At 34.2% G+C, this 18,757-nt stretch overlaps 2 protein-coding genes across 12 annotated transcripts in view; one reads left to right on the top strand and one right to left on the bottom strand.

Annotated features, from left to right (window-relative positions):
* Positions 1 to 18,757, top strand: part of LOC137250971 (zinc finger protein 709-like) — a 96,659-nt gene that overhangs the window by 7,680 nt on the left and 70,222 nt on the right. Inside the window, exons 3-6 of one of the 4 annotated variants that reach the window (XR_010953131.1) lie at positions 869 to 1,948; positions 5,351 to 5,879; positions 7,510 to 7,791; positions 11,669 to 12,788. Coding sequence is in view for 1 of the 4 variants with exons in the window: in XM_067784766.1 (XP_067640867.1) it covers positions 869 to 1,948; positions 5,351 to 5,879; positions 7,510 to 7,666 (1,766 nt within the window). In the remaining 3 variants the exon portion in view is untranslated. Of the gene's footprint in view, positions 1 to 868; positions 1,949 to 5,350; positions 5,880 to 7,509; positions 7,857 to 10,183; positions 11,640 to 11,668; positions 12,789 to 18,757 lie in introns of those variants that run through there. The other 3 variants (XR_010953132.1, XR_010953130.1, XM_067784766.1) reach the window with 3 other exon arrangements.
* LOC137250972 (oocyte zinc finger protein XlCOF6-like) overlaps positions 1 to 18,757 on the bottom strand; it is a 156,189-nt gene that overhangs the window by 87,201 nt on the left and 50,231 nt on the right. Inside the window, exons 10-11 of one of the 8 annotated variants that reach the window (XR_010953135.1) lie at positions 18,230 to 18,331; positions 4,168 to 4,951 (exon numbers count right to left, since the gene is read on the bottom strand). The exons of 3 other annotated variants lie outside the window; for them this stretch is intronic. Coding sequence is in view for 1 of the 5 variants with exons in the window: in XM_067784773.1 (XP_067640874.1) it covers positions 4,939 to 4,951 (13 nt within the window). In the remaining 4 variants the exon portion in view is untranslated. Of the gene's footprint in view, positions 1 to 4,143; positions 4,952 to 15,672; positions 15,986 to 18,229; positions 18,332 to 18,757 lie in introns of those variants that run through there. 4 more of the 8 variants (XR_010953134.1, XM_067784773.1, XM_067784767.1 and 1 more) reach the window with 4 other exon arrangements.

The following is an 18,757-nucleotide window of genomic DNA, read 5'->3' as shown; positions in this document are numbered from 1 at the left end:
TTTCTTTTGATAAAAATGTAATGTTTCTTTTTTCTACTGTTTTTTTTTTTTGTTTTCAATATGAATTAAAAAAAAGTGATTTGAAGTTTTATGGGCTCCAATGAAATGAGTGAAGAAAAATTTGTGTGGACCATGATGGAATAATAAAGGTGATGTCAACAACATAACCTCACTTTTTCGGCAGCTCTAAATGCCAGTATTTACGTGTATTTCAAAAGTAATAAATTTGGGTTGCTTACTTTTACCTTTTCTTCAAATAAATTAGTTTTCTTCAAATTTTGTCTATATTCTCTTAGGGAATACAAAGTTACGTTAATCTTTTTGGCTAAACAGTTCTAGTAACGGCTTATATAGTTATAATATTTCTAAACGTATAGTAAAATCTACTACGATCATAGTAGAACTCAAGACAGTTCTGTATGATAGACAACCCTCTAATTATGCATGCCGAACTTGCCAGAATAAGGGAAAACGTCAACGGGATGAGAACACCTGAATATTCATTTCATCATGGTGTGCACTAAGCGGAAGCTGAAAATATTTTCACCACTAGCTTTTAAATTTTAGTGAAATATTTTTCGGCTTCTTTAGCACTAAATCTCAGTGAGGCAAATATGTATTTGTTTTGCATTACCACTCAACTGTGATAGCCGGTTCATAATGCACACAACTCTGTCGGTACATTTTAAATATGTGACCCGGTTTATGAAAAGGTGGCTTACGACTCAAAAAAAAAAAAAAACAGCTGTTAACAGCTGTATCTCACAATTTCTTTTTTGAATCATAAGCCACCTTTTCATAGACCGGCTCACATATATTTATATAATTTTTTATTCTAATATTATAATATATGTATATTATATTTTAGCTGATATAATCTGCATGAAATGCCCGAAAGTATATGCATTTCCACGAGAGCTACAGCAACACGAAGCTATTGTACATGGTACTGAAGAAGAATTGCAATGTTTAAAGTGTAAAGAGTATCTTAAAAGAGATAAAATGGCTAGACATTTCCAAATTCACCATTTCGCTGCCTATAGAAAATACTTTCCAAGACGTAAGGGCAGTGATAATTTGATTACTTGTGATGATTGCCCTCAAAAATTTGGGACAATACTCGAGTTAGCCAATCATTTGAGAAATCACAAATTCGATTGTGTACTATGTACGAAAAGTTTCAAAAAACTTGCTACTTACAAAACACATCTAAGCCGCATACACAGGCGTTGCTTAAGCAGTCTTAAAGATAATATTGAAATGAATACGAAATACGATTGCACTAAATGCTCATCTAGCTTTGTATTACACAAAACTTATCGTGTACACTTGAAGAATGAGCATAATATAATTATAAACGAGTCTGATTCAGCAAACGATGAAGATAATATACATGAATGTGAGCTTTGCAATGCCTGTTTTAAAAGTCCTTCGAGTTTTTACTATCATAAAAAACGAAATCACAATTTTGTTGAGGACAAGGCAGCAGAAATGGAAATGGAAGAAAATGGAGAAGATAGCGATTTGCCTGACGATTGGAATGAACCATATAAATGCTACATATGCTCGAACAAATTTAAAACAAAGATATTCTACAAACAACATATGAAAAAGATGCATAATGAAAATATTCGCATAGATCTAGTAAATCATCATGGCAAATTATATGAATGTAAGATTTGCTATTCGTACTTTACCAACCGAAGCACATTTTATTTACACAAAAAAAGAAAACATCCAGAAGTTTCAACAAAAAAAACTTCTGCAGTAGACAGCTTAACTAGTGAAGTAAAGGAAAAGGATGTCTACGAAATTACAGAACACGGTGAATATGGTGAATGCAAATATTGTAATAAAAAAATACCAAAAATGGAAAAGAGAACGCATGAAAGAAGACATGTTTATAGAATGCGAGAAAAAAATAAAAGATTTCTGTGTTCATTCTGTCGTAAGTATAGATATAATATAATATAGGCAGAGTGTGTAAATAGACGGATTTATTCTCTGCTGCAGATGGAATAATACTGCGGAACAAATTCAAAATTGTCCAAGGATATCACATTAGATGTAGTTTTGTGTGCTGATTTCATAAATCATTTTACTTTTTTTGTAACAGCTCTAGTTTTCGAGATATTTTCGACTACCCGAAAACTTATCCCACAGGAGTAGAAAAGTGCAAAAACAAAAAATGCAACAATTTACAAAAGCAAACCTCAATTTTTTTAATACTTCATTTATTATTTGTCCTTGTTCTTTCATTTTTGTATTTGGTTTTTGTATTTGTTGTTGTTTCATTTAATGAAAATTAAAAAAACCTACAAGAATGTCAATAAGAAGAACTCAGCGAAAGTGATCGACGTTATTTTGTTTTTGTTCTTAAACTTTTGTTAAATTAAACAACAAATAAACAACAAATGCAAAAAGCAAATAGTTTAAAATGAAAATGAAATTGAAGTTTGCGTCTTTCGCTTTTGCACTTTTCAATTACTGTTCGTTCGTATTGGCTTTGACTAAGAGTATTTATTGTGTTTTCTTATAACATCTCCAAATTTATTTATTCATTATTTGCATAGCCATTTAAATCGGTTTCCTAAGAATCTTGGAGATTACTGAGAAGAGCAGGGTAAAAGATTTTACCAGGATATTCGTGTTATGGAAGAGCGATACCAAGGATGGGACACGCATATGATGACCGATTACTGCTGGAGTCTTTGTCGGGATCTTGAATAAGACCCACAGACAAGAAAGTATTATAAAAGGCATGTTTTTGCTGATACGCGGTAAATCATTAAAATTAAGTGTAAAAATTCTCATATTTGTAAGAATTTAACACCTATACGAAAATTAAAAACTAGAGTTGTTAGAAAAAAACAAATAATTTCTTCGTAATCAGCACCCTTAAATTGACTTAAAACGACTAAAACAAAGTCTGGACAATTTTTCACTGTTGCCAGTGTAATTGTTCTTTTGATTGCAGCTCCAGAGCATTTCATACTTTTTTGTTGGCCCAGAATATTATATAAATATACAAAATTCTCGTCCTTATTCCTTTTTGCATTCTGGACAGTTTTTTTATTACTCTTTTTTCCCATGGATTGCATTCATTGGACTGCAATACTCGGAGGATTGCATTCCGCAATTCTTTTAATCGGAATGCTTTTAAATTTTGTTATTTCACAAGGAATGCAAAAAGGAATAATTAGCCCGGACAAACAAAATGGAATAATGACTAAAGAAATTTATTCATTATTCCCAAAGAAAATGATTAAAAGATGCAGTCCAAAAGTCCAATCCAAATTTCTCAGCAGCGGTTAAGGCTAAAGCACTCGAGCAAAAACATTTTTAAAGCTTACCTATTTTTAATTGTTAACACAATATTGTATTAAGGTTGGGTGCGAGTTCGCCTAAATTTTAGGTACCTAAACTAATATTCCACTGGAACTTTGCAGCACTGCAATAACATAGGAAAAAGCTGTCAAAACTGTGCGAGTTGATTTGAAAACCTAAATTGTTTATTTCTGCTAAGAAAATGATATCAATACGGGAAATTTGGTATTTTTGATGCGTTTTCATGCTTAAAATGAACAGAGGTCAATTAGGGTGCGCGGTAAGTACCTATGTATCATGTATAGCAGTTAAAGAAAATGCAGTGGCTCCGTTTTATAAGGCTTTTTTTTCGGACATAGTGGAGTACGTGCACAATTTCCACAATCTCGAATTCAATACTGTGATGTTGGTACCCCTCCAATAACTTCTTTAGGCCAATTAGTGCACTTGGCTGCCAAATATGTTCAGATTGCGGTCCATATTTGGGTCCCATTCTTGTGTCGCCAACATCAGCTTGAACAAAATTGAGCTCACCATCATGTACAATCGATCGGACCTTAATCGCAGCAGGGATCATCGCTCTATGATCTATGATTTACTTAAATTGAATGGACAAGAGCCATTTATTTGCATATACAATACTGAAAAATAAATATTTTTATTTTGCACTGCCCATGGCGGAACGATACAAGGTGGCAGCATGGCGACATATCTACAAACATAAATAAAAATTCCATGTACTTTGTTTTTGTAAATTCGATGGACAAATGTCAAAATCGTACTGCGCCGGAAGTTGATGTATCAAATCAAATAAAAAAGTTTATAATCAGCTGTCCCATGCTGCCACCTTGTATCGTTCCGCCATGGCACTGCCTTACCGACAGTTTTCAGTGATTTAGGTTTTTTCTCTATTTAGGTAGAAATTTAGGTCAACTCGCCCACAGCCTAAATTGCAAATTCGATTTATCTTAGATTTTTAGATACTTGAGTATATAAAAATAAAAAAATTGCAATATTTCAAATGAATTGTTTATTTTAAGGGCTCTTGAAATACTGCTTTGTGAGTTGTATATTTTCCACATGAATAAAATATTGTAACGAATTTAGTGCAATTCCGCTTATTTGCAACCTTCTACTAACGTTCGAATCACTAAACTGTTGAATAAATAACTCCACTATTCAATAATGCAAAATGGCCTTTATTAAAGTACTTGACAATAACACTTCTACTGCTCAACAGATAGCGTGCTTAAATCAAACTGTTTCGTCGTGCCTCAGCTGGTGCTGCTTTTATACTTTTTGGTTTCCTCGTTGACTTATTTCTAGGCGTTTCTATTTTTAGAATTTGCTACCAGCTATAACATGACTACAGATGCACGTTATAGCTTCTTCTATGCGCGTGTATATGTGAGTGATACTTCCACAGATAATTGCCTACTTTTGGGAGCATCTCAAAAAAGATATATGCAAGTGTTTGTGCGTCTCTCTCCGCTGCGTGAACGTACATATGTGTAGATATAATGATTGATTCGTTTATGTAGATACAAGTGACTGCCTGCTTTATTGTTGTTGTGGCTTCATTTACTTATCATCAGACTAGTGATGTGAGTATCACTTAGTGTCACTAATATTCGTCACAATATGTAATAAAGAGAAGATACAAAAATTGCAAGTACTTCCTTTATATAAATGGACTATTTTTAATAGCTAATAATAACTAAGAGAACATATTAATTTAAAATACAAGTAACCACTTCGTTTTATGCTTATTAAGGCAAACTTACTCCATTAAAAAAAAAAAAACTAATATTCATTTGGTATCAATGGTAAAATAAACTTCGCCAATTTTCTCGAAACTACTTATGATGCAAATGTTTCAACTTGGTTTGGACCTTCGCAAATGGAGTTGCTTTTCTAAGAACTGAAGTTTCTTTTTGTTCTATGTTTGCACGCTCTGAACTGTTTTGATTTACCTACAAACTTCAATCAACATGTACTTTTATAATGTTTTTTTCTTTTGTAGCACAAGAATTTCGAGCTGAACCGTCACTTAGGAAACATGAGAAAAATATTCACTTTGGCGAATTGCCAGAAGTAAAAGAGTGTCCAATTTGTCAAAAGAAACTCGATCCAAACTATTTAAGAACACATCTTACAACTGTTCATAATTCAGAGCGCAAACATATATGTGATACTTGCGGCGATTCATTTAAAAGTCAAATATTGTTACATAGCCATAAACGTTTGCATATGGAACGTAATTTTCCTTGCAATGTGTGTGGTAAAAAGTTTATAAGATCATATGATTTAAAAGTTCACATGCGTATGCATACCGGCGAAGAACCATATGCTTGCCATATATGTGATAGACGTTTCAAAGTTAAAGTACGACTAAGCTATCATCTACAGCAACATGCTGGTATAAAACGTACATGTGACATTTGTGGCCAAGAATTCAATAATGTTAAACAATTAAAACTTCATTCTTACAAGCATACCGGCATGCCATATAAATGTCCTGTCTGTAACTATGGATGTGCGCAGCGCGACATGTAAGTTATTTATTTACAATATTCTGATAAACATGCTATAAATATTTTAGGGTGGTTTTTTTCTAAATCAAATGCCACACCGAGGGTCCTGGGTTAAACTCCCAGGGCAAAGTAACATTAAAAATTTGGAAACAAGTTTTTCTAATCCGGGTCGCTTCTCAGAAGCAATTCAGCAAACACCCCGAGTGTATTTCTGATATGAAAAGCATCTCTGTGAAAATTAATCTACCTTGTAGATGCCGTTCTGAGTCGGCATACAACATTTAGGCCCCGTCCCGTCCCGCCAAAAGGGAAAATTAAAGGAACACGACGGAAATTGGAAGAGAAGGTTAGGTTGAACTGGCCGGTCCATGAGGACCTCACATAGACTGAATGAGTCCGTAGTGTTACCAAAAGTTTGTTTTAACGACCAAACTGAAAAACCCTATCAAAAACCAAGACCTATGTTATAAAATAACTCCGTACTCTTGGCAAATACTAGAAGCTTCCTAGGACGACTTAAGCCACTTGCTGCTTCTAGATCTGACAGCTGTATCACTCCTAATAGCTGGAGTCTTAGCCTGGCAAGTGCAGGGCACGAACACAGAACGTGCTCGATCGTTTCCTCCTCCAACCCACACTTCCTACATCTGCTATCACTGACCAAGCCTAATTTAAAGGCATGTGACGCCAGAAGGCAGTGTCCAGTCAGAATACTCGTCATGAGTCTACAGTCCTCTCTTTGTATTGATAGAAGCAACTTTGTTAGGCTAAGGTTGTAAGACCTACAGATAATCTTCGACATTTTACAGCCCCGCGCTTGAACCCACGCCTTTCCCGCTTGGTCGATCATGTGTACCTCTCGGCTTCGCTTAATCTCGCCCAATCTAATTGGGACGTCTACGGAGCAAGCTTCAAGGGATGTGCCTTTTTTAGCTAGTTCGTCCGCTTTTTCATTCCCATCTATTCCCATATGCCCTGGGACCCAATATAGATGTATGCTTCTCCCTGTCCCGATTCTCTCCAGAGACTGCTTACACTCTAACACTCATTTAGATGCTGTGCTATGCGAGATTATTGCCTTAATTGCTGCTTGACTGTCAATATAAAAGTTAACACGATTGCAGCTTGGGCTATTTTCTTCCAGGGTTTCTACTGCTTTGGTTACGGCTACTATTTCCGCTTGGAAAACGCTACAGTAATCCGGCAGCCTGTATGATCTATTTATTTCGGGATCAGCACAGTATACCGCAGACCCTACTCCTTCCACTACTTTGGAACCATCTGTGTACACATGTATCGTCTCGTCCGCCATTTGAGCACCCTTGCGTCAACCATCCACCTCTATTGTGGCCTTAAGATCGCCCTCGAAGCGCAGATAGGGAATCAGGTAGTATGTTCGTCTTGTGATTGATGAATTGGAAGAGAAGCTCGGCCTAAATCTCCTCGGTAAATCGCGTCAAGTGTTTATTTTATTTTGAATCAAAATAATGAGGAATTATAAACTGCAATTTAGCAAATAAATAGGACACATAATATGTTAGCAAGTATTTTTCTTGTATAGTGAGAGTGTTTACAGCAGTGCTTCGCGCTTTGTACAATGTACAAGAATATATTAGAGAGCAAATCATTAAGGATAAATATTTTTTAGTTTCAGGAAACATTTAATGCGTGTGCATGGCATGTCACTGACAAATGAGGAATATTGCGCAATGTTCAAAGCGAATACTGGAAGAAATCCGCATGTTAAATCTTTAGAGGAATTACAACTAGAGGAGCAAAAGGCGGAGCTGGAAGATTCGAAGTAATTGTTGATTCGTATAGTTCAAACACTAAAGAAGGGGACAGATTAAGAAAAAATAAATGAACAAAATAAACATACAATATATGGAAAAAGCAGAAATATCTAAAACGTATGGCCGTTAAAAAATGCGTGAGTACGAAGAACATGTGAAACATACAAATGTACCTCTATAATAAAGACCGTTTGCGAAACTATTTCTGGAACATTCTGGCCATTTTCAAAAGGGTTTCAACAGTATTTTATGGTCTTCTTCGAGATTCGTATCGGGTCTGTAAAGAATGTTGTCCACTTAAGGGATCAGTTGGAAATCTATCTATATATATAAAATCAAAATTCTGTATGTGTGTGTGTACGCTATGGAAACGTATTTCCCACACTTCAATCATCACCAAATTTTGGCTATAGGTTCCTTCGATCAACACGAATGTTTTAGGCTAAAAATAATTTCGATATATATAAAAGGGCGTGGCAACTCCCATACAAATGGCATCTTTGGTACTGCATAACTCTGAATGTATACATGCCAGAACATTGACATTGAGTAAGGAGTTATATGAAGTCAATTCCTAACACCACCAAGAAAATGTGGAATTGGGAAAAAAAGGGGCGTGGCACCTCCCATACAAATGGAATATATAATACTGCATATCTCTGGATGCAGAAATGATGGATAATGAAAATTGGTAAGGAGCTATATGACGTTAGTCCTAACACCTCCAGTAAAATGTGGAATTGGGAAAGAAGGGGCGTGGCACCTTCCCTACAAATGGCATTTTTCAGAACCAGACCTGTTAAATAATGATTACTAATGGTAATGATTACTTGCCATCATTTTCTATTTTCAATGATTACTTTTCAATTGATTGAAAAATAATCAAAAAAAATCATTTTTTTTACGATTATTGAAAACAAGTAAAGAAGGCTAAGTTCGGGTGTATCAAATGAAAGGTACTAATGATTATTTAAAACGTAGTGGACCTTAGTTCTATAGGTGGACGCCTTTTCGAGATATCGCAATAAGGGTGGACCAGGGGTGACTCTAGAATGTGTTTGTATGATATGGGTATCAAATTAAAAGTATTAATGAGGGTTTTAAAAGGGAGTAGCCCTTAGTTGTATATGTGAAGGCGTTTTCGAGATATCGACCAAAATGTGGACCAGGGTGACCCAGAACATCTTCTGTCGGGTACCGCCAATTTATTTATATATGTCATACCACGAACAGTATTCCTGCCAATATTCCAAGGGCTTTTGATTTCGCCCTGCAGATCTTTCTCATTTTCTTCTACTTAATATGGTAGGTGTCACATCCATTTTACAAAGTTTTTTCTAAAGTTATATTTTGCGTCAATAAACCAATCTAATTACCATGTTTCATCTCTTTTTTCATATTTGGTAATTAGGCATTTTTTTCATTTTTCGTAATTTTCGATATCGGAAAAGTGGGCGTGGTCATAGTCGGATTTCGGTCATATTTTATGCCAAGTAAAGTGACTTCAGATAAGTACGTGAACTAAGTTTAGTTAAGATATATAGTCTTTTGTGCAAGTTATCGTGTTAAAGGCCGAGCGGAAGGACAGACGGTCGACTGTGTATAAAAACTGGGCGTGGCTTCAACCCATTTCGCCCATTTTCACAGAAAACAGTTATCGTCATAGAATCTATGTCCCTACCAAATTTCACAAGGATTGGTAAATTTTTGTTCGACTTATGGCATTAAAAGTATTCTAGACGAATTAAATGAAAAAGGGCGGAGTTACGCCCATTTTGAAATTCTCTTTTATCTTTGTATTTGGTTGCACCATATCATTACTGGAGTCGAATGTTGACATAATTTACTTTATTCTGTAAAGATATTAAATTTTTTGTTAAAATTTGACTTAAAAAAAAATTGTTTTCGTCATCCGATTTCGCTAATTTTTATTTAGCACACATATAGTAATAGGAGTAACGTGCCTACCAAATTTCATCATGATATCATCAATTACAGCTTGCAAAACTTTTAAATTATCTTCTTTCATCGCTTTATCCGTCTTTGGCAATGAATTATCGCACTTTTTCGGTTTTTCGAAATTTTCGATATCGAAAAAGTGGTCGTGGCTGTAGTCCGATTTCGTTCATTTTAAATAGCGATCTGAGATGAGCGCCCAGCAACCTACATACCAAATTTCATCCAGATACCTCAAAATTTACTCAAGTTATGGTGTTTACAGACGGACGGACGGACATGGCTAAATGAATTTCTTTTTTCACCCAGATGATATATAGAAGTCTATATATATCTCGATTAGTTTATGCCGTTACGGATTACCGTTATGCGAACAAAGTTAATATACTCTGTGAGCTCTGCTCAGCTGAGTATAAAAATCAAAAATCAAAAGAAAAAATTAAAAATGATCAAAAGTAATTGATTATTTTTGATTTTTTTAAATTTTTTGTTTGATTATTTTTGATTACTTTTCCGCTTTGTTGAAAGAAAAATTCTCGTTTGTTGCATGGACGGGATAATTTCTACACACAGGTACATTTTAGGATGCAATAGTAAATCGTAAACGCTTATCGAGGCGAATATATACATGCAACATACAGGGCGAATGGTGTATGAGCGCTGATTCAAACATATTCTCAGGTAAGTACATACACATATAATATAATTTGCTACACTCATTATATAAAATAATAACGATCCTCTATGGTTTCATCCTTATGTCAAACCAATTTTGTTTTGTATCCAAAATTAATATTTCCGCTATTCGCTTTATTTTAGTAATATTGGTTTCATATCATCGACACTATGTAAGTGTTCTTCGTCCCATTTAGAGAGCTTTATCATAAATAAGCATTTTTTTCGTTAATAGCTTTTGAACGAATGTCGAAGAAATAATGTATGATAGGCAAACAAATGTGTTTGGAATTTCCATTGTTAGTAATAAAAATATGGCTCACTACGCAAAACTTAAAATTTTATAGGAATATACTAGACGTAATCAAGGAAATAAAAAGAAGTGTCAATCTAATGTACATGGAAATATGTATGTTAATAATATTATCTGGGATTTAACAACCTTTGGTTAGACAACTGATCATGATGATGAATGAGAACTTAGAGGATCGCTCCAGTTGGAAGTGCAGCTATCAACCTAAGTAGTATTACTCATACATATTGTTTGAGCATATTGTTTTGTCGTGCAGCAATACGCACTCCCCCGCAAGGTATTCGTCGGATACATCAAAAGACACGATAATTTGTAGGTGGGTATGTATGTACCCATATCCCTAGATAGGCGATCACGATATACCGTTACATCAATCAATGTACTTGTTTGTACAAAATAATCAGTCCATAGCCATAACGTAATCCAAAATAGTGATTATATTTATTTTGGATATAACAAAATTGGCTAGACTTAAGGATGAAACCATAAAGGATCGTTTCTAAATGAAAGCTTTTGGACGCCAACCTATGAATCCAACATTTTTTTACATATTGTCTGGGCAATTAGAAAAACCGCCATTTTCGATCCCACATTATTTTATATAATGAGTGTAGTAAAATATGCACATGTGTGTATACTTACCAGAGAATATGTTTAGATCAACGCTCATATACCATTTCGACCTATATGTTGCATGTATATATTCGCCTCGATATGCGCTTACGATTTACTATTGCATCAAGTACATTTTAGAATGTAGAAATTATCCCGTGCGAGAGAATTTTTCTTTCAACAAAGCGGAAAAATAATCAGAAATAATCAAAAGAAATCAAAGGAAATCAAAAAATAATCAAAAAAAAAAAAAAAAATCAAAATTAATCGAAAAAATCAAAAATAATCATAATCAGTTTGATTTTTTTCAATAATCGGAAAAAATCATGATTTTTTTGATTTTTTTCTAATGGTAATCAATTAGTAATTGCTTTTTTCGGAAAACAATTGAAATAATCATTGGCCATTAAAATAGGCATCTAATTAATTGATTACTAATGCTAATTCAAATTTAACAGGTCTGTTCAGAACTATGGCTGCCGTACAAACTTAGGTTATTTTAACACCTAAAGTTTGACTGCATTGTTGAGTTTGGCTGTTATTCCTTTTGGACGTTTAGTAATCTGCCGCCGTTAAAAAATTGGTTTGCTTCAGTCTATCTACATCTTCTATTAACACTTCTAAACTCTTTAGAACCACCTATCATGTTTCTTCGGAATTTAGACCCACCAAAACTGTGCAATGGAACCAGACTTTGCGTTAAGAAATTAATGCCGAATGTAAACGAAGCAACGAAGGACAATCGCTTACTGTTGCAGGATTAAATTTAGAGAGTATATGCGTTTCCCTTGGCCAGCTATATGTTGCTTGCTCTGGAGTTGGAACGCCAAAAAATTTGTTAAATTTGCACCGAACGAAATAACCAAAAATATTGTGTACCCACATGCATTACAATAAGATACAATAATAAAATGTTTTAAGTGAAAATTTCACCAAATATGCGTACATAAGTAATTCAATTCAATTTACAGAACAATAAACTAAAATATTAACAAACAAAACAAAAAAATTACGTAACATTCATTCGATCTCGGGCGTTACAACGTACACCGGGTAAAGCTAGTTCGTAATAGTTTCGTACTCGTTTGTAATATTTTTGGAATGACTTAGGTATCATTCTGTATAAAATTCGAAAACTTCTCGTAATGATGTAGGAGCTAGTTCAAAAAAAGTACAAATACAAAATGACCATGTGCGTATAGGGAGTAGGTCACCTATGATTTAAATTTTAAAAACACATGTATGTGCAATACAAAAACGTATGTCATATGGCTTTTAGCGAGTACGATACGTGACGATACATATGTGTAAATTGTGTGTAATACCAAAGAGGATATTTAATAATAAGTCTGCTATGAGTAGCGAGTAACTCGCTGGAAATTAATTCCTCTATTACCGTTTACAACTCAACTCTGGTTGGGTTGAAATTTCATAATTTGGTATTACAGATTACAACTAAACCTGTCAAAAAAAATGTCGGTTGAGTTGTCTAGTCTAACAACTCTTTGTGGCATTACCGTTTACAACCTTATGTTGGTGTAGTTGTCAAAGACGTCAAAATCTTACAGCTGATTACTAGCAGTTGTCTCATACAATTTTGCAGTTGTTTTGAAAAAATGTAACGTTTTAGAAGACGGTTCACCACCTAATTTTCAACAAAAATTTCAAAGTTGGTATCAAAAGACCAAACAAGAATTAAAAATTTAATTTCTGTCATTTCGGTTCAAATTTTCATGTGATTGTATTTTGCCAGATTTTTTGTACACACTAATGCAGAAAGGCGTTGGACCCACCCAGGGTTATTTTAACAAATCGCGGCCAAAGGCCGCCAACGCAGAAAGATGTTCTGTGCAAAAAACTGTGGAACGGGCCTCATATTTCGGACCATCTTGGGCCATTTTGTGGGTTTTTGTAAATAATTTTCGACAGAAATAAAATTTTTAATTTCCGCTTTCGAATCCTAAAAACGGAGATCGAAACGCGTCTTTTGATACCACCTTTGATAAGAGTTAGATGGTACACGGGCTCATAAAACGTTCCCAAAAAAAAAACATTTAAAGCCGGTAGTTAAACCTTTTTAATCAAACAATAATCAACAATTTTGTACACATTTATAGAAAAAACAAAGTTTAAACGAAGGATTACATTGAATAACTTTTTGACTTTATGGAGCGACATTCCGAAGTTGGACGAGGCTGGCCGCAGTTCGGATGCAGCCAAAATAGGTGAAATTATGCGAACGTCAGTTCCATTGATACTAATCACTACTGGGAATCCTGTTTTAGAGAAAAATACAATTTTTGCTGTGTGGGTTTTAATCCACTTCGCACAAATATCGCATAATTTTAAAATAGGGGTACAGTCTTCCCTCGAAAGCGTTTGCGGAAATGGTCCTTAATTTTCTTTAGTAATGACCAAAATGCTTCCTTTCAAATCTGCAAAATAACCTCATTTGTCACTTAAACATTTTCTTACATGGTGCTTGGCAGTTCCAAGAGATTGGAATGATCACGCGAATGTTTTCCGTATTCGCGACATATCAATCACTAACATTTTCGCCATTATAAAATAGATTTAATTTCATATAATATCTTGTGATAACAAAATCACTTTTGCAAATGCTTAAATTTCCGCCACAAATTGATCAGATGTTCATTTATCTGTCAAATCATCACTTTCTGAGGTTGGCCACACCAATTCAACTTCAACTGAAATAAGTTGTAATTCGTCACCTTTGGGGAACTGACAGCCATCAAACAAACAATAAAAATTGCAGCAATTGAAATACATATGTAAGAAACTAGCTATCTTCACAGACAGCTTATCCTCAATAAATGCCCTAAAAAAGAAAACAACAAATAATTTCATAGTGGCAGAAATTCATAATAAATTAAATAGCTCAAACTTTGATGAAATCCAAATTATTTGGACGCTCAGTCATGTTGGAATTCCATTTAATGAAAAGGCGGATCTTGCTGCCAAAGAAGCTGCCACAAGAGGGGCGGTTATAGAAACTGCTCTCACACCTCAAGAAGCTCTAATAAAAATAAATCAGATTATAACAAATGAATGGAACAATGAATTTCAAACAATAAGTATTTCCAAAGGCACTTAATTTGTAAAAATATTTTCCGACACGTATCAGAAGCCCTGGTACAACAATAAGCAAATTCATATGGATCCATATGATATTAAGTTTATCAATAGACTCATTACAGGCCACACGTACTGCAAACAATATTTAAGCAGCTTCAGGCAGAATGTGTCTGACCAATGTTCTTTTTGCACCTCCATAGAAACGCCAGAGCATCTTGTATTTGAATGCACTAAGTTTGACACAATACGAAACAATTATAATATTTTTAAAAATTCTACATCCTTGTTAGAATTACTAAAATCAAAACATATAAAAATATATGAAGAACTCGCAAAATTTATACGTGAGGCACAGCTTTATAAAAAGTTATAAGATATGCTTAATAACCAACTCATACAATTTGGGTATTTGAATTAGTATTAAATCACAGAATTCTTTTCAATGATAGCTGGTCAACAATTTTTTGTATTAAATTTTATATGAGAATAGGCTTTTCTTGACCATATGGTTGCTATTTTTAGTGCAAGTAAAACTTCACTATTGCGACCCAACGTTTCGCTAAGCACCTTAGCTTCCTCAGGGGCGAAACTGCATTTATTTAACATTATTTTCATCAAAAAACATTGAAGAATTATATGAAATTATAAAAATTTTGAATTCTTTTTCTCGCTTTAAACACAGAAATATAAAATATCAATACACAATGTAAATATATACAGACAAACATCTAAATGTAATTTAAGCATAGTATGTAAGTCATAATTAAAATCAATAGATTAAGCAATTAGAGAAAAAATGTAATTAGAAGAAAAATTTTATGTAAATCCACTCCAAAACATCCACTGTTGGGGTTTTTGGCAACATAAGCAACTGTACAACAATCTTGTCACATGCTGTATAATGAATACGGACAAATCCACAAAAAAAAGTTGTAATTCGTAACCAAACATTAGTTGAGTTGTTTTAATTACAACCCAACTAAGTTGAGTTGTATACCGTAATAGGGGCAGAAAAAAAAATTGATGCCTAATGCGGCAGTTACTCACGAACGTACGTACCAAAAACGTGTCAGCTGACACGACCTATCTTATGAGTGTGCAATGTAAACGAAAACTCACCGACGTGCAACGCCCATACGTACGTAGCCAAGAACGTAGAAATCAAAACAATTTTGATTTTTTCCGTAAGAACGTGTCAGCTGATCGCTCTCTCACTAGACAGAGTTGCATAGTAAACTTTTGTGCGCTAATTTTTGACCGTTTGCAGTTTTATGCAAAAACACCTAATTAAAGTTTGAAAAATTGTGAAAATAATTCGAAATAGTTATGTAAAAGTGCAGATTATAAATATGTAATCTATTTATATTTATTTAATATTAATTCCAGCCTTTTACAAGATCAAAAATTAAATTGGAAAAAGTTGATGATTCCATAAGCATGCATGCAAAATGGTCAATGGCAACATTGCTTATCTGTAAACAATACACACACAAATATGTTATGTACATGCACAAAGACGCACACATTGATTCCTACGGGCTTGAGGGTTCGGTCAAACGTGTTTCGTACGACAAACGTCCGTACGTACGGCACGGTGGGTAATTGCCGCTTAATGTTTTCTGAGAGGGGCATTTTTAATCGTCTCGCATTTATCCATACCGTGTAGGCACCTTGTGCAACTGTGATTTTTGGAAAGAGAATTAATTAATTAAACACATTCGGAAAAATAAGCACAGATACCCCACGAAAATGTATAGAAAACATTTTATGCACATCTCGCCCAAAAAAACCAGCGACTAGCTCGAAGAATACATTTAGCAATTGGCTACAAGTAACGAGTGACGTCTCTTATTATATTTATCCTCTTTGGTAATACTCCTACACATGATGTAATAACGACAAGGTGGTCTATGTAGTGACATTTCATTTTGAAAACTCCCATACAATACGAATGATGAGAGAAAGGGAAAGAAAAGAAGAGTCCGCTTTGTGAAATAGTATTAAATAAAGTACTTTTTTGTATCAAAGCCCAAGTACGTTTTTTACACTTTTCATGAAAATAATTCGTATATTAAAGGACGTTTATGTCAGGCTCTCCTAATATACTTCTGGTTCTGCTATTAAAAGTTTCTGCCGTTGGAAGTTTGCATAAAACATGCAGGGCCGCCACTTAAATATATATTACTATCCTTTCTTCAAAGTCTTTGTGAACCCAATGTTCTTGAATTCTGTTGTAGTATGGCAAACCTGAGATATTTCGCTTACTTTGTGTTCCGAAAGACAAAATGAATTACAAGAAGAATAAACAGTCAAGGTATGTGGCAACTTAATGAAGACCAAACTCCTCTAATGCTTGCGGCTATTCTAAATAGTAGTTATTACTATACAAACATAAACATAAACATATGATGACGCAGTGAGGGAAGGTGGTTCGATGCCGTTGCGCTGACGATGGAAATACCAGTGGCCTGCTATAGTTTGCAATACGCCTGGCGAGAGGTAGGGCTGATCATTTGACTTGAGTAATGAGATACCCGGGTACCCATGTGGGGGGGGGGTGGGGGGGGGGGATCCAAATACCCGGGCAACCGAGCATATCCCAAAATCTGTAAACAATGTAAATAAATAAATAAAGGCGCGCTAACCTCCGAATGGATTTAAGGTCAAGCTTCTCTTCCTATTTGCGTCGTGTTCCTTTTAACTTTACCTACAAATTGGCGGGACGGGTCCTACTTGTTTTATGCCGACTTCGAATGGCATCTGTAAGGCATATGAGTTTTCACTGAGAGCTTTTATGGCAGAAATACACTCGGAGTGCTTGCCAAACACTGCCTAGGGATGACCCCGCTTAGAAGAATGTTCTTCTCATTGAAAGCTTGTTTCTAAAATTTTGATGTTGCTTTGCCCGAGGAGTGAGCCGAGGATTTTCGGTGTGGATGGCGGAGCATGCTACCATCACACCACGGCGGCCGGTATGTAGTAACTGCATGTATTTGTATATGAATAGGAGCATGAGTTATTTCATTTGTAATTTTGACGTCTATGCAGAAGTTATCACACTTGTCTTATCCACAATGGGTACAGGAAAATAAAAGAAGAAGAATTTGACATTTCCTTTAGCTAAGGATGCTTTCACACTTAGCAAGTGCAATTATTTTTCCCACTCGTTGTACTTTTCTAACATTTTTCACAGTTCAAAATTGCAATTTAACAAATGAATAAAACACAATATATGTTAGCAAATAATTTTCTTATATAGTGAGAATGTTTATAACTGTGCTTCGCGCTTTTTATGTGAATGGACAAGGCGAAATAAACTTCAATCGCTAAGTCTGAAGTTCCTTTATATTTACAAACGCAACATCTTGCGTGATTGTGGCGATGTTACTGCCATACATAAGATTGCGTTTAACGTATCTCTGTATATGAAAAACTTTACCTTTTATGCTAAGTGACTAAAAAGTTATGGATCTCTGACGAGTATTATTTGTCGCTAGTTCATATATGACTTTAATCCGATACATCATCAAAGAGCTATTGGCCCATAGTCATAGTCAAAACATAATAGGTTTTATATTTAGTTGCAGCTTTTTTGACAGATAGCTCATAGAAAATTATGTCAAAAAACTATATTTAAAACCTATTTTATTTTGACTATGACTATACGCCAGAGCTGTAAAGAGATTGAATCAATTGAGTGAGCATTCTCTCAGCATTCTTTTAAAAAATTGTGTTTTTTTATAAATCTCCATTTCTGAATGGCTCAAAATACTTTAACTCAAAGCCAAATTGAGAGGATGTGTGGAATAATGGTATAAGTCGAGTTACACCGTTTTTCCATAAATCAACTAAATAAAAAGAGCACGATTACATACACCATATTAATCTTAGAAAATAATAGTGATATTTAACAAAGATATTACCTTCATTTATGGAAAAACGGTATAACTCTCTAATAAAAATTTTGCAGTAGTGAAGCATCGAAATGGTGTGAAAATATATTCAATGTCGTAGACCAGAAAGAACTGAAAAATAAAAGAATTGAAGTGGTTTCAAAAACGACTAGGCAGACAGAGAACTCATTGTTAAAATAGAAAAAGTTTAAAAATGATAAAAGTAGTAAAAAAAGATTGCTAAAAATAACAAAAGGAAATAACAAATAGTTATAAGCACATCAAAATAATAGAATATAATGTATTTAACAATAGTTATTAATGTATCTACTATTTTGTTTAATAAAGTATCTCAATCAAAATATTTGATATTCGATCTATGGAATAACGGTATAACTCAAAAAAAAGAAATCATCCATTTTCTAATAAAATTATGTATATATAAAATTAGTTACTTTTTCTTATCAAAGAATCATACTATCTAAAATCCTACCAAGTAGGATTATTATAAATTTATTTTTACCTGCATTGTTAAGTTTTTTTCACTTTTCACAAAAG

The sequence above is a fragment of the Eurosta solidaginis genome, chromosome 4, assembly GCF_040869045.1.
Source record: "Eurosta solidaginis isolate ZX-2024a chromosome 4, ASM4086904v1, whole genome shotgun sequence".
Taxonomy (NCBI): Eukaryota; Metazoa; Arthropoda; class Insecta; order Diptera; family Tephritidae; genus Eurosta; species Eurosta solidaginis.
This window is presented reverse-complemented; position numbering and strand designations above follow the sequence as displayed.